This window comes from Halichoerus grypus, chromosome 4, assembly GCF_964656455.1.
Source record: "Halichoerus grypus chromosome 4, mHalGry1.hap1.1, whole genome shotgun sequence".
NCBI lineage: Eukaryota > Metazoa > Chordata > Mammalia > Carnivora > Phocidae > Halichoerus > Halichoerus grypus.
In genome coordinates, this window is record NC_135715.1 from 163,913,584 (window position 1) to 163,927,508 (window position 13,925).

The following is a 13,925-nucleotide window of genomic DNA, read 5'->3' on the forward strand; positions in this document are numbered from 1 at the left end:
CCCACCCCCCTCCCCTCTAGAACCCTCAGTTTGTTTTTCAGAGTCCATCATCTCTCATGGTTTGTCTACCCCTCCGATTCCCCCCCTTCATTCTTCCTCCTGCTATCTTCTTCTTTTTTTTTTTTCCTTAACATATATTGCATTATTTGTTTCAGAGGTACAGATCTGAGATTCAACAGTCTTGCACAATTCACAGCGCTTACCAGAGCACATACCCTCCCCAGTGTCTATCACCCAGTCAGCCCATCCCTCCCACCCCACCCCCCACTCCAGCAACCCTCAGTTTGTTTCCTGAGATTAAGAATTCCTCATATCAGTGAGGTCATATGATACATGTCTTTCTCTGTTTGACTTATTTCGCTCAGCATAATACCTTCCAGTTCCATCCAGTTCCAGTTCCATCCGTCGTTGCAAATGGCAAGATCTCATTCCTTTTGATGGCTGCGTAATATTCCATTGTGTATATATACCATATCTTCTTTATCCATTCATCTGTCGACGGACATCTTGGCTCTTTCCATAGTTTGGCTATTGTGGACATTGCTGCTATAAACATCGGGGTGCACGTACCCTTTCGGATCCCTACTTTTGTATCTTTGGGGTAAATACCCAGTAGTGCAATTGCTGGATCATAGGGTAGCTCTATTTTCAACTTTTTGAGGAACCTCCATACTGTTTTCCAGAGTGGCTGCACCAGCTTGCATTCCCACCAACAGTGTAGGAGGGTTCCCCTTTCTCCGCATCCCCGCCAACATCTGTCATTTCCTAACTTGTTAATTTTAGCCATTCTGACTGGTGTGAGGTGGTATCTCATTGAGGTTTTGATTTGGATTTCCCTGATGCCGAGCGATATTGAATGGGCAGAAGACATGAAAAGGCATTTTTCCAAAGAAGACATCCAAATGGCCAACAGACACATGAAAAAGATTTTATTTTTTAAGTAATATCTATACCCAGCGTGGGCCTCGGACCCACAACCCTGCGATCAAGAGTCACACGCTTCACCAACTACACCCGCCAGATGCCCCTCATTTTTAATAACTATAAAATATTGACACTGGAGTGGTAATTACATGGAGTATTTTTAGAGGACATCGAGATAGGGAAATGGGACAGTATCTCTAGAAGGGCCAACAAAGGCCAAAATAACGAAACTATAGAACTAGTTAAAATGTAAGGATATACACGGAAAAAAAAATTCAAATAATAGAGTCCAGTCGAAGCACATGCTAAAAATAAAATGTCATAATTCTTTGAAACTTCAATAGAATGTTTTGAGTTTGTATTTCCACTGAACAGTTAGGTCCTTTGGGTACGTGTGGCCACAAACAACCACTGGGAGTCTCTGTCTGTTCTCTTCCTCTTGAGACTTACCTCCAGGTAGAACAACATTTTACACCGTGAAAAACCATGCAGGTCAGCTACCTACAAGGTTCCTGCTGTACTTCCTCCCCCCGTGTCAATTTTCCAAGGTGACAAAAAAATCCAGTTCTTTTAAGAAGTACTGCGCTGAACATTATTTTTCTTTAAAGCAGGAAAAATCTATTGCTGTTATTTCCTTGTAGATCTGTTATACAATATTCAGTTAAAGAATTAGGCCTATCAAGGTATAGACTCATTAAATTTTAATCGTAAGAGACCTGTAGATGAAATTCTCTTACTTTTATGTAAGCCTATTGACTTAGAGATAAGAATATATATAATAGAATTTGTAAACATGATGCTGGAGAAGAATATCATGATCATCATCTCTTTGTCATACTAAAAACATTTAAAATTTTGGGAACCATTGAGAGTTTCTGAGTTTCAGTTGCACATGAGGTAGCAAGAGGCCAGTAAGCCTCGTGAAACCTGAGTGTTAACTCAACACGACCAAGTTTTTTAAGGAGCCCCTTCAGAAAAGCAAGACTGAGTTGACAAAATATAATGTCTAGTGTGGAAAGGAACTTTTACAGCCAAAACATTCACTTCTTTTTTCTTCCCTTTTTCCTTTCCTTTGTATATTTAAAAATCCAATGTTGATATGCTCGGTTCCATCTATTTTTGTAATAATAGTACATACCACCCACAGTTCCTTGGTTATTTTTTTATATATATATACACATACTCCTGTCAAGCTGTTACAGGGAAAAGGCATTTTTAGAACTAACATTTGTAGAAATTGTAACACCAGAAAATTCACATTTGTGTTGGAGAATTGCTAGCAATGCCTGTAGTAGAATGAGTGTGGTGCCCCAAATGGTAAGGGGTCAGGATGGGGGCTGTGTCCCAACAGTTTAGTTATAAAATCCTATTAAGCATTTAAATGGTAATAAAGAATATGAAATACCAACACTGTATTTTCTGAAGAATTTTGCTGCTAGATCTCACCCGTGGCCAAGTAATGGTTAAGTAATAGTAATAAGCACCATTTGCCTCTGGTTTGTTATTAGTTCTCTTTTCATTGCTCTCGTCTCCCCCTTTTGTGCTCTATTCCTGCTTCCCCTCCCCTTTCAATTCTACTGCACCCCAGCCCCATGTGTGAGTCACCCATTGCCCTAAGTCTACTCAGGATCACCATCCAGGAAGGGCTCCTGGAGGACTTCCATCCCCACCCCAAATCAAACCCCTTCGGTTGTGTGTCCTGTCTCACTGGATCCATGTTCCCTGGGGTCCTTTGGGCAGACACATAATGTATAATTATTCCTAACGTGCCTTCTCTGGGGAAACAGCATGTGTCCACCCCTCTGTAGCACGTAAGGCATTCCCTCTGGAGTGGTGATCAGAAATTGAATTATTCTTGGGCGCCTGGGTGGCTCAGTTGTTAAGCAACTGCCTTCGGCTCAGGTCATGGTCCCAGGGTCCTGGGATCGAGTCCCACATCGGGCTCCCTGCTCCGCGGGAAGCCTGCTTCTCCCTCTCCCACTCCCCCTGCTTGTGTTCCCTCTCTCACTGTGTCTCTCTCTGTCAAATAAATAAATAAAATCTTTAAAAAAAAAAAAAAAAAAAGAAATTGAATTATTCTTTTCAATTTGCCTGATGTTTACTGGATACCTCCATTGTGTAGAATACACCATCAGGGTTTCAAAAAAGAATACAATGCTGTTATAGCCCTCAAGAATAGGCTTTAAAATTTTTTCTAATTAAAAAAAATCAAAAACAAGGGGTCATCAAATTTTATCTGTAAAGGGCCAGATAGGTTAGGCTTTGCAGGCCAGGGGATCTCGGTCTCAGCTCTGCAGCTCTGCCGCTGTAGTCCAAAAGCAGCCATGGACAGTAGGAAAAGAATGAGCATAAATGCTCAATGAAACTTTATGTACAAAACCGAATGGCGGGCTTGTTTTGGACCAGGGCCATAGCCCGCTGAGCCCTTGTCTAAAGTTGCAGTCCCTTTTCACTCTTCTTTTCTGATCTGACCCTAGCAGGATGGAGTCTGTAAAACAAGTAACAACAATTAAAAAAAAAAATGATTAAAATAAGGGTTATTGGGTCATGAAGTAGTTACTTGAGGCTGCACTGTCAACATTCACAGGCATATATATAGGATGACCATCAAAACTTAACCTTGTACATGTGATGAAATCCAGAAATATTATTTTTTGGAGAAAAGAATTCCATATTTTCACACTGATAGAGGGTTAATAGAGGTGTTTGGGCCAAGAGAAAGAAAAATTCCTTAAAACATCTGAACATGTTTAAAAATATACCATGGATAGAGAGTCAACAAAGAAGATATTTGCCTCTGTACCTATAGATACTTAAAAATATGTAGATTGTTCATGTGGATGAAATAAAAATTAAAGGTAACAGGTACCTGGGTGGATCAGTTGGTTAAGCACCTAACTCTTGATCTTAGCTCAGGTCATGATCTCGGGGCCTTGGAATTGAGCCCCATGTCAGTCTCCCTGCTCAGTGAGGAGTCTGCTTGTCTCCTTCTCCCTCTGCCCCCCGCCCCCCAGTGCAATCTTTCTCTCTCTCTCAAAAAATCTAAAGGTAACAATTGTAATAAAACTTGAAGAATCCAGAGAAGATGCTGAAGAAGAGGAGGGAGAGGAGAAAGAGGACAAGGAGGAGTTTCTCCATAGTCCAGTAAGAGAAATAGATATAGATACATAGATGATAGATCGATAGCTCATTGCAATAGCAGCATGTGATAAATGTTATAAATGGAGTAATTTTCCATAATATTAATAGATAAACCCCAAATATCAGGGGATAAAGACAGTGAAAGTATTTTTCTTGTCTTATCACAGCCCAGTGAGGTGTGGTAGCAGGAGGATGGGAGCTGTGCTCCCTGCAGTGATGGAGGACCTGGGTTCCTTCCATTGGTAGCTGGGCCATTTTCTAGAGCCTCATCCCCTCCTCCTTGCAGCTGGGAGATGGGACAGGTGGAGAGAATGTACCCTTTCGTAACCACTGATACTGGGGATGTCAATGACCAGAGCAACTCACATGCTATTGGCAAGAACAAGTCTAGGGACAAAGAAGGCTGGGAAATGGGGTCTGTATGTGCAGGAAGAAAGGAGGGACACAGATAGAGTGAGCACTAGTATTCTCTGCCACTGTTATAAAAATACTGAGGTGGATCTTGAGAGAAGGGTGGGACTTTGATGGTTGGGACTGGATTTTGCAGTTATGTAAGCAAACACACTGAGGCAAGAAGGCCCAGGCTTGTGGTTGGGGAACAGTAAGTAGTCTTGGGTAGCTAGTGTGTGATAAGGAGCTGACGTTGCCTGCTAGGGGCGAAGACCTTTATTCTCTAGGCTGTTGTGTGCAACTGAAATGTTTCTGAGAGGCCAAGGATACATGATCATGGCTGTGTTTATCACCAGTGTGAAAGATGGGCTAAGAAGTTGAGGGTGGAGAGATTAGAGCCAGTGGAAAATGTTTGTCCCAATATGTCCCTTGTCTCCAGTTTACAGTGTATTCTTCTGTTTCTCTCAGCAAGTCTCTGGCTGCCTGATTGCCACTGTATTACCAATTCACTAGATCACTTGGGTGGGAGGCGGTGCAGGGGGACAGTGCTGACTGCCTTCGCTCACCACACTTCTGTACCCTGGTCACCCTGCCTATCAGAACTCCTGCGTCCAGCCTCCTACCCAGCGACATGTCAGCACTGCTAGAACTACCTCCATATCCTACTAGTCCCTGGAGCAGAGCGTGGAACAGGGTTCTCCATAGAAGAACCAATGGGATGCGTTTGTATTTATATGTATTTAATGTATAATAGACATTATATTATACATCGTATAACATATAATATAATGTATAATATATAATAATATATATGACATATACGTAAGAACATATAATAACTGATATAATGAGACTTATTATAAAGAATTGGCTCACATGATTATGGAGCCAGGCAAGTCCCAACAACTGCAAGGTGAATGAGCAAAGCTAAAGACCAAGCAGAGACAACGGTGTAGTCCTGCCCTGAAAGCCAGCAGACTCGAGACCCAGGAAGAGTCAATATTTCTGTTTAAGTCCCAAGGGCAGGAAAAAGCTAGTATCTCAGTTTGAAGACAGTCAGGCAGGAAGAATTCTCTCCTACTCAGAAGAAGGTCAGCATTTTGGTCCTACTAAGGCCTTCAACTGATTGGATGAGGTTCACCCACATTATGGGGGGACAATCTACTTTACTCTGTCTATTGATTTAAATGCTAAGCTCACCCAAAAAACAACCTCCCAGACACACCCAGAATAACGTATGATTAATTATCTGGGTACTTTGGGTCCAGTCAAGTTAACCATAAAAGTAACCGTCACACCTGGCATGTGGGCAAATCAAGCAGGTTCTTTTACCAGCAACATTTCACAGGGGTAGGGACACTTTTCTCTTGTTCCAGCAATCAAGACAAATAGGGTCCACCTTTTACCGAATCTCTCACTGTAATAGATACACAGTAGAGTTTAGGGGGTATAGAAGAATAATCTTTTAGTTGCTTATTAGCACTTTGCATTTATAAATCTGTGTGAATATGCACCATCTTATATAATTCTTATATTCCTCTAATGAAGCTATTCTCATTCCCACTTTATAGATTTCAAAAACTAACACTTAGAGAAGTTGAATAGTTGGGCCAAGTTCACAGAGTAGTGGGAGCCATGACTGGGGACCTGGAGGCCTTGCTGCACAAACTTGACTCTCCCCCAGGCTGCTCTCTCATGCTTTTCATATGTTCGTTAGTGCTGGTAATAAGGATGAGCAGCAGATGACATAATGTACATAATGCTTAGCACAATGTCTGGTACACGATAAGATCTCAACAAACCTGCTTGTTAGTGGTTGTAGTAAGATTCAGGATACATGTCTAGTTCTTCCAGAGTAGAAGAGATTGAAAAAGTGTACATTTTAAGTAGGTGAGAAAACCAGGTCTGACCCTAGTCTTTTGCTTCCAAGGCCTCAAACCCACGTATTTCCATTGTGGCACAGATGCAAAAAGAGTATTTTTTCCCCTCTACCATCTCTAAATGGTGAGTTAGATATAAAGTATCTCATGTTTGGGGTTTTTTTTTAAAGTACTTTTTGTCACTAAGGCAAATACCTAAATCACCGCATAACCCAGCGTATTCATGAGAGAGTCTTGTTTACAAAACCATTAAGGCATGAAAGAGATGGCTTTGTTAATCTTCCACAGAACACGCGTCATGAGCTACTGTCAGCCTTCTGTAGCTGGGAAATGATATTCAGGGTGCACGGTTTTGACTTGCCTTGGGTTGCTGCTAATAGGGTAAAAACCTATTAGCAGGCTTAGATTTCCTCACCCAGGGCTGCCTTAGCTCCCATACAAATCCTGAATCAGTTCTGTAGGAGGACTTATTGATTTCAGGTTGGTTAATGTGTTGGTGCAGATGGCATCTGTGAGATGGACCGAAAGAAAGCCAGGCACCAAATAGCTCTGCCTCCCATTGACCACAGCTTCATTGGTTCTTTGTTTTTTAGAGCTATTCCTTCCCAGTGACGGATGGGCTGAGGCTGAGGTCCCGCCTTCTCCACCACCACATCCCATTCTGGAACTGGGCACTGAAGATTACAGCCACAGGTACTGATAAAATGAGAGCTCATCGACGTTCCCCAGTACAGTGTTTCTAGGAAAACCCAGCAACCTGATTTTGACTCTGTTTCTTTCCAGAATGGAAATCTCATAGCATCTATAATACCTTTTCAGTGAAAACTCCTCATAGCTAAAATTAATAGTTTAGAATGTTCATATTTTGCTTCCTGGAATTTAAGATTCATCATATATTATAAAATATTTAAGAAAATTGTTGAACTTTCTTTTATCATGTTGAAAAACCAGAGAACTCAAAAGGTTCTATGGGAAGGTATAAAACAAAACTGAGAGGACATAAAGCTTAGTTGATTTTTTTTTTCATTTGTAATTGGCAAACCCTAAAGATATTTTAAAAATAAATGTTCCAAGAAAGTTAATGGAATCTAAAAATTAAAGCAACACCATATATAATCTAAAATATTGAAAAGAGTGCCCAATATTATATCCACTCTGTAATAGAAACCAAAAAATCAATAATTTTTAGAATCTCACAAGCATGAGAGAGAGATTTACTAAGTATACGCACCATCTGACTAGTGGAATTCATAGATTTCGTTCTTCTGATGAGTTTTAAAAATCATTGACTTGTCCCTTTGCTATTTTCTGTATTTATTATGGCTGTTAAAAACTGTGTATTTTATTCCATTCTATGTCCCAGGATAATCCTGTGAAATTTTTTCATTTTTCTTGCAGCAATGCTGTTGTCATTCCTATTATGCTTTTTATTACAATCTGCTAAAAATAAAACAACACCAAAAGAGTATAGCTAACTCTATTAGCTGGAAGCTTACCTATATTTAGCTATCTCTGATTCCTACATTTTTGAAGTCCGCTATCTGACTCAAATCCAGTTTCACCAACTGGGTGGATAATTACAGTAATGTTCTAGATCAGTTTTCTAGGGGTTTCTTGAAAGAAAATGTAGACATATTTAATTTTGTCCATTCATTTCCATTGCCTGCCTCAAACCTGAATCAAAAATGGCAGTTTGGTGGCCATAACAAAATGCATTTAAAAAATAATTTCATTCATTCTACTTTACTGTTTATTCTGTGTATATATGCAAAAGTGTTGGAATAATGCAAAGATGAATCAGATATAAACCCTACCCTCAAGAAGATGGTAGGCCAGTAGGTAAAACGACAACTAGCACACAAGGGACAAAGTGATATTTACCAGAAGGTATAGAGACAATGCTGTGGACATCCAACACAGAGGAGAATGCTTCCAGATAGAGGAATCAGGGAAAATTTATGGGAAAAGTGACATTTCAACTAAACCTCAAAGTATGAATCAGAGGTGGACATGAGAAAAGCCCAGGAAGGAGGGGAATTTCAGAGAGAGGGAAGGGTAGAAGGAACAGCATGGCAGCTGGGAAAGGAAGTTGATTTGTGCAACTTGTATCATGGCTGACTGGCCAGATGCTAGAGCACAGAGTGCAAAGATAAGGAATGCAGACTTCCTTCATTAGATGGTCAAACCTTGTGGTAGGGTTTCAGCAGAGAGCATGATAAGACCGGGGTTTTAGTTGTGCACAACAGGCATTAGGGAGATGGAGAAAGGTTAACATCCACTGGAAGCCAGAGACTCTTTGGACATTTTCTAGGGCAGTAGCAGTGAAAGGTATTAAGGATCTGTGCTGGGGAGGGTGGGGAGAAGCTTTCAGATGAGAAACCTCTTCAGGTGAGAGAGGGCATCAGAGATATTGCAGAGATGGAATTATCAGGAATTAGCAATGGCCTTTTTGGCTTCTTCAGTGTCTCCACAAATTTCTTGGGGGGGGTGGCGGGAGGTGTTGATGACAGTCTCAGGTTGAGTGAGTTCAGTTGTGGATGGGGAAAGTCATAAACAAGGATAGGGACTGGCAAGAGAAGAGATTGGGCTGGCCAGAATGAAGAGAGGAACAGCATGGCTGGAGAGGAAGGGGCAGAGCCAAAGACATTTTTGAGGTGGAAGGAACAAATGTAAAGCTTTGAAACTCTTCCCCCTGGGATCTCGTGATCTGCACCATCCTGCAAGCTGCTGCGTTGCCTAGGTGACCGGCAGCAGCGAGGGCGGGGGGGCGGGGTTGGATGTGTGGAACTTGGGATGGAGGAAGGGTTGGAAGGGACCAGGAGGGCTGAGCAAGGGAGGCCGCCCTGGCTTTCAAAAAAAAAAAAAAAGTTAAAAGCTCTCTAAAAGGGAAAAGTGGTGCTTTAGGGATGTAGCCAGCCTTCTGAAACAGAACACAGCTATTGCATGAGAAGTGAGACGCAAACGTGATCAGACTTCATGCCTGTTATCTTGAACCAAAATGACATCAGGAATTTATGGAAGTTACCTGTAGTTCTGATGTCATCAATTATGGACAAAAGTTTAGAATATATGTGTCTAAATAAAAAATAAATACAAAGGAAGTATATTTTCTACTGTGATCTCTCAGAGAGGGTTTAAGGCAAATTAGGAACAGACAGAATATATTGAATTTTATTAACAGTTTAGACAACATTTGGTTATTCCCTACATGTTCATATTTTTTTCTTTCTCCATTCCCTCTGGGTTCTCTGGGTCTGTCTCTCCCCTCCCTCCCTCCCCCCCTCCTTCCCTCCCTCCCTTCCTTTCTGTATCTACTCTCATTCATAGTAGCCAATTGTTGAAGCCTATTCATGGATGGACACCTGAGATTTCAGAATTTTTTTTTTTTTTTTTTTGCCATAGCTCTCAAAATCTTCTCCTTCCTTTTGATTTCTGACAGTTCTCCTTGAACATTCATGGCTGGGTCTTATATGTCTTTCACATTCCTGATTTGTCACCACATTCAGGACACTGGCATATGCTTCCTGCTACCTCTATTGATTCATTATGCAGCATAATTTGACATTGAGTATCATTTCTATTTGATAGATCCCCTTGTTGTTCATGCTGAAAACGTGGCCTTTATCTAAACCGTGGCTTTGGCCTGCTGTCAGCTCGCAGCTTCCCACAGCCTCCACGGCAGCCCCCTCAGCCATGAGCACGTGCTGACTTTCTTCAAAATTAGTCAGATTTTATAGTTAATCACCGTGTCACCCTTTCCCTCCAAAAACTTCCAATAAAATTACAAATGGTCTTACTAGTCTCACTTACATGTCTAAAATCTTTTCACACTAATTCAATACTACACTTCATTATTTAAGTGCACTGTATAAGTTCATAGACCAATGCACAGTATATTGGCTCTAATCCTGTAATTTCTCATATTACACTCCCCTTCTTAAATATCAGCCTTATCTTGCCTTATTTCTAATTTTGTACCATGGCAAAATAGGTCCTTCTCTCGAAGGTTTCAAAACGTACACTTGGTCATATTCAAAGCAATGGCAACTGGTGTGTAAATCGCTATCATCAATTTAATGGATATATTCAGGTATGCATAGTGTGTATACACACACACACACTCACACACATATATATGAACATTTGTTACACTCATTTGTAGAAAGCGGCTTTTTTAGTTCTTTTATCAGCCTTCATTATATGTAAACATTTTTACCAAAAAATTCACTTTATTTAGACTGATCCTTACCTGACATTACTGCACCAAGGGGCATTGCCACCTTGCTTTCTTTAAAATGGGGATGGGGATCATTGTTTCCCGAGAATCTAAAGAAATTTGAGTTCTTGTATTTGTCAATTAGTGCCTAGTTTGGTAAAGTAAGACAATAAAGTGGGTTAACCAGTGTGTGCCTCAGTTAGGTAGATTCCCATAGTCTTCCTTGAGCAGAGCTCTTTAACTGCTGTGCTACCTAAGTTTTAATGAGGAATATTCATGTTGGTCCTAAACCACCTCCTCAAATGGCTTTCGTTGTAACACAGGGCATCTGTTTGGGTTAACTCTTTGCTTTCCTTTTATTTCATGGTATGTAGCACTCTACTGAAACACAAAGCTAACCTAAAACGCAAGCAGCATAAGAGAGGGAGTGAATCTGCCCCAAAAGGGAACGTTTGGATGTTCCTGGAGTCCGTATCAGCAGCACCTGTGCCCCAGGCTGGCCACCATGTCAGCCAAAGCTTTTATGGCTCTGAGAAAAGGCAACATGAAGAAACCACAGTTCGGATCCTCACTTTGCCACTGGCCATCTGTGTGACCTTGGAACAGCAGCTCCTCTTTGGGCCTCAGTGTCTTATCTACAAGATGAGGAGTTAGATGAGGTGACCTTTAATGCCTCCCGGCTCTTAAATTCTTGATTCTCTGAAGGCCATGAGTCTTTCTGACACTAAAACCACATCATCACAAGAGATCAAAGGATGTGAAACTAAGTGCAAATAAAGGTCGAATAACACATTTAAAGGCAAGTGCTTCCAAAACATCAAGGCTCAGGGGGAAGCTCATGTTCACAGTAGCCTCTCAGAATTCTTCTTTAAAATGGGCCGAAACAATCCGAGCGATGCCGTTATGCAAGGCCAGTGTCCGTAGCCCTGTGGTGCAAGGAGATTTGCTCACACCTGGCATATTCTGTCATCACTCCCTACCACATCTAATATACTCCATATAGGCCACTGGTTTTATCGATTGAAAATATAAGCCAGACACCAAGGAAGAAGCCAAACAAACAAAAAAGCTTTATAAAGAGTAGATTTGAATTTCTTGAGAAACTTTCATGAAACCACGTATAATTTCTTCACTGAAGAGCGTCTCAGGCCCTCTCTAACCTACAGAAATAAAGAAAAGATTTAACAGCTCACTTTGATCGAGCTCTCATTGTGTTCTAGGCACTACTGTTAGCATATACCATATCTTCATTTCTTACAACTTTATACATCCTAATACTATCTCTTGCGGGGACTGGTACACTGAGGCCACGCGCCCTGGCGCAGGGCTCTCTAGCCCAGGCTCCTGACCATCACGGCACATTACCCTCAGCTCCACTCGTGCTGAGCATAGCAGAAGGGATAAACTTGTTGGAGTCACTATGTTGTATACTTGAAACTAATGTAACATCGTGTGTCAAACTTACCGCAGTTAAAAAAAATAATAATAATATTTGTTAAAAAAAAAAAGGAAAAAACTTGAAAATAAATAGAAGGAGAGAAGGGCTCTTAGTCCCAGGTCTACCGAGACCCTGACGAAAACAGAGAAAGAAAGAGACTGGAAAAAATCGTATAGATGACTCGAAAAGCAAAAATGTATGGTCATTTGGGAAGCAAAAGCAGGTCTATTTATTTACCTGCTTAGTTGTTTCCTAAATGCTTCTACTGGCATTTACTCTGTGTCAGAATCTATTCTCCTGACTTTACAAATCTTTTTATTTTTACTTTACAAACTCATTGTATCTCTCAAGAACCCCGTGAAGTAAGGAGTGGAGTTAGACCCATTTTATGCATCAGGAAATTGAAGCACAGAGAGGTTCAGTGCTGTGCGTAGGCCCCACAGCTAGTCAGGGGCGGAGCCAGGATTTAGAACTAAGCAGCACTGCTTTGGCATCTGGGCTCTTGAGCTCTGTGCTCTGCTGCCTGATGTGGGTACTTCCGTAAGCCCCCCACCGTATTACAATAATGGGGGTTCATTTATTCACTCAGCAGTATTACTATTGCTGCATTTTAATTTTAATAAAGGCAGTATTGAATGTGCATAACTAATGAGTTTCAAGGAAAGATGAAACTTATTTTGGTATATTTGGTTAAGAAATTGAGATCCCCTGTACATTTTTGAAGGATTCTCATTCATAATGGTTCATTTTTTTTTTATTGTTGTTTTACTGTTTACAGTGTCAAATCCCAACTGTTTGAAAACCTCAACCTCAGTACTTTCAGATTTATCAGACACTTGATTTGAGTTTCACTGTATTTAAGACTAAAGTTATGCTGAAATGAGCCACCATATTAACTTTCTCAATATATGAGAATACGAGGGGAGAAAGCAGCTGTAATTTAACTTACAAAATTTATAAATATGATTTATTTCTAGACCAAGAAATAAAGCATTGTCTGTAATTCCCTTGTATAATCCCCTCCATCCTCAAGCCAAATAAATAAAATATTTAGCAGAAATAGAATTCTTTGAGATTGACTACAAGTACTGGGAAGCCCATAAGGGCATTTAATATATCTGGTGTCTAAACTGTGCTTTTCTTGTTCTTTCCTTTTTGTGTTATTAATGAGTAGACTGTGTGCTCGGTATGAACGTTAGTTTCAGGAAATAGGCCTAAATAAAGTCGGAGACCAAACCACGGCAGCCAGCAGTCTTTCAGCAGGATGGTCTTCTCTAAAGTACACAAGCCTTTACTTGTTTTTAAAGGAAGGGCATGCTTAGCCCTCAGAGATCTCTTAACCCCGCTTCTAGGCTCTGTGAGTATCTGCCGACCTCCTCCAGTTCCTTCCACGCCTGGCTTTCCCATTTGAAGTTATGTATTGTACGGCAGGATCCCAATTAGCAGAAATCAGTGAAGAGGAAAACATGATATTAACCAGAGAATATTTTATTTAAATTGTGGAGTGTGATAAAATACATAAAAATAGAGTTGCTACATCTCATAAAAGCCACCCGAGATTCCAGAATCGGTTGAAAATACATGGTTGGGAGCTGGAGAGGATATGAGGTGGGGCTGGGTTCAAAATGAGAACTGCTTCCTTTACCAAAAGAAAAAAAAATTTTTTTTTTTTTATTCCAAATCTAAATACGGCGTATGGCTTCTTTCCACAGCTCTGGGGTGGATTCAGCAGTATACTTTCCAGATCAGCACATCCACTTCAGATCTGTGACACCGGCCAGGCAGCCTGAATCGATGAATCTGAAAGCCTCCAAGAGCATGGACCTTGGTAAGTGAGGGTGAGTGACATCCAGGTCAGCGCGCCAGCCTAAGCCCATCTATCTTCCTGAATGTCCTCCCTTTGTTTCCTCAGCTCCAACCTTAGGGGGCGAAGTCG

The 13,925-nt window shown here is 40.9% G+C and overlaps 1 protein-coding gene across 4 annotated transcripts in view; it reads left to right on the forward strand.

Moving 5' to 3' along the window:
• The window catches only part of PARD3B (par-3 family cell polarity regulator beta), a 995,854-nt gene that overhangs the window by 606,695 nt on the left and 375,234 nt on the right, over positions 1-13,925 (forward strand). For all 4 annotated transcript variants that reach the window (XM_078071225.1, XM_078071227.1, XM_078071226.1 and 1 more), the window contains 2 exons: positions 6,929-7,028; positions 13,702-13,817. In XM_078071225.1, coding sequence (XP_077927351.1) covers positions 6,929-7,028; positions 13,702-13,817 — 216 coding nt within the window. The remainder of the gene's footprint in view (positions 1-6,928; positions 7,029-13,701; positions 13,818-13,925) is intronic.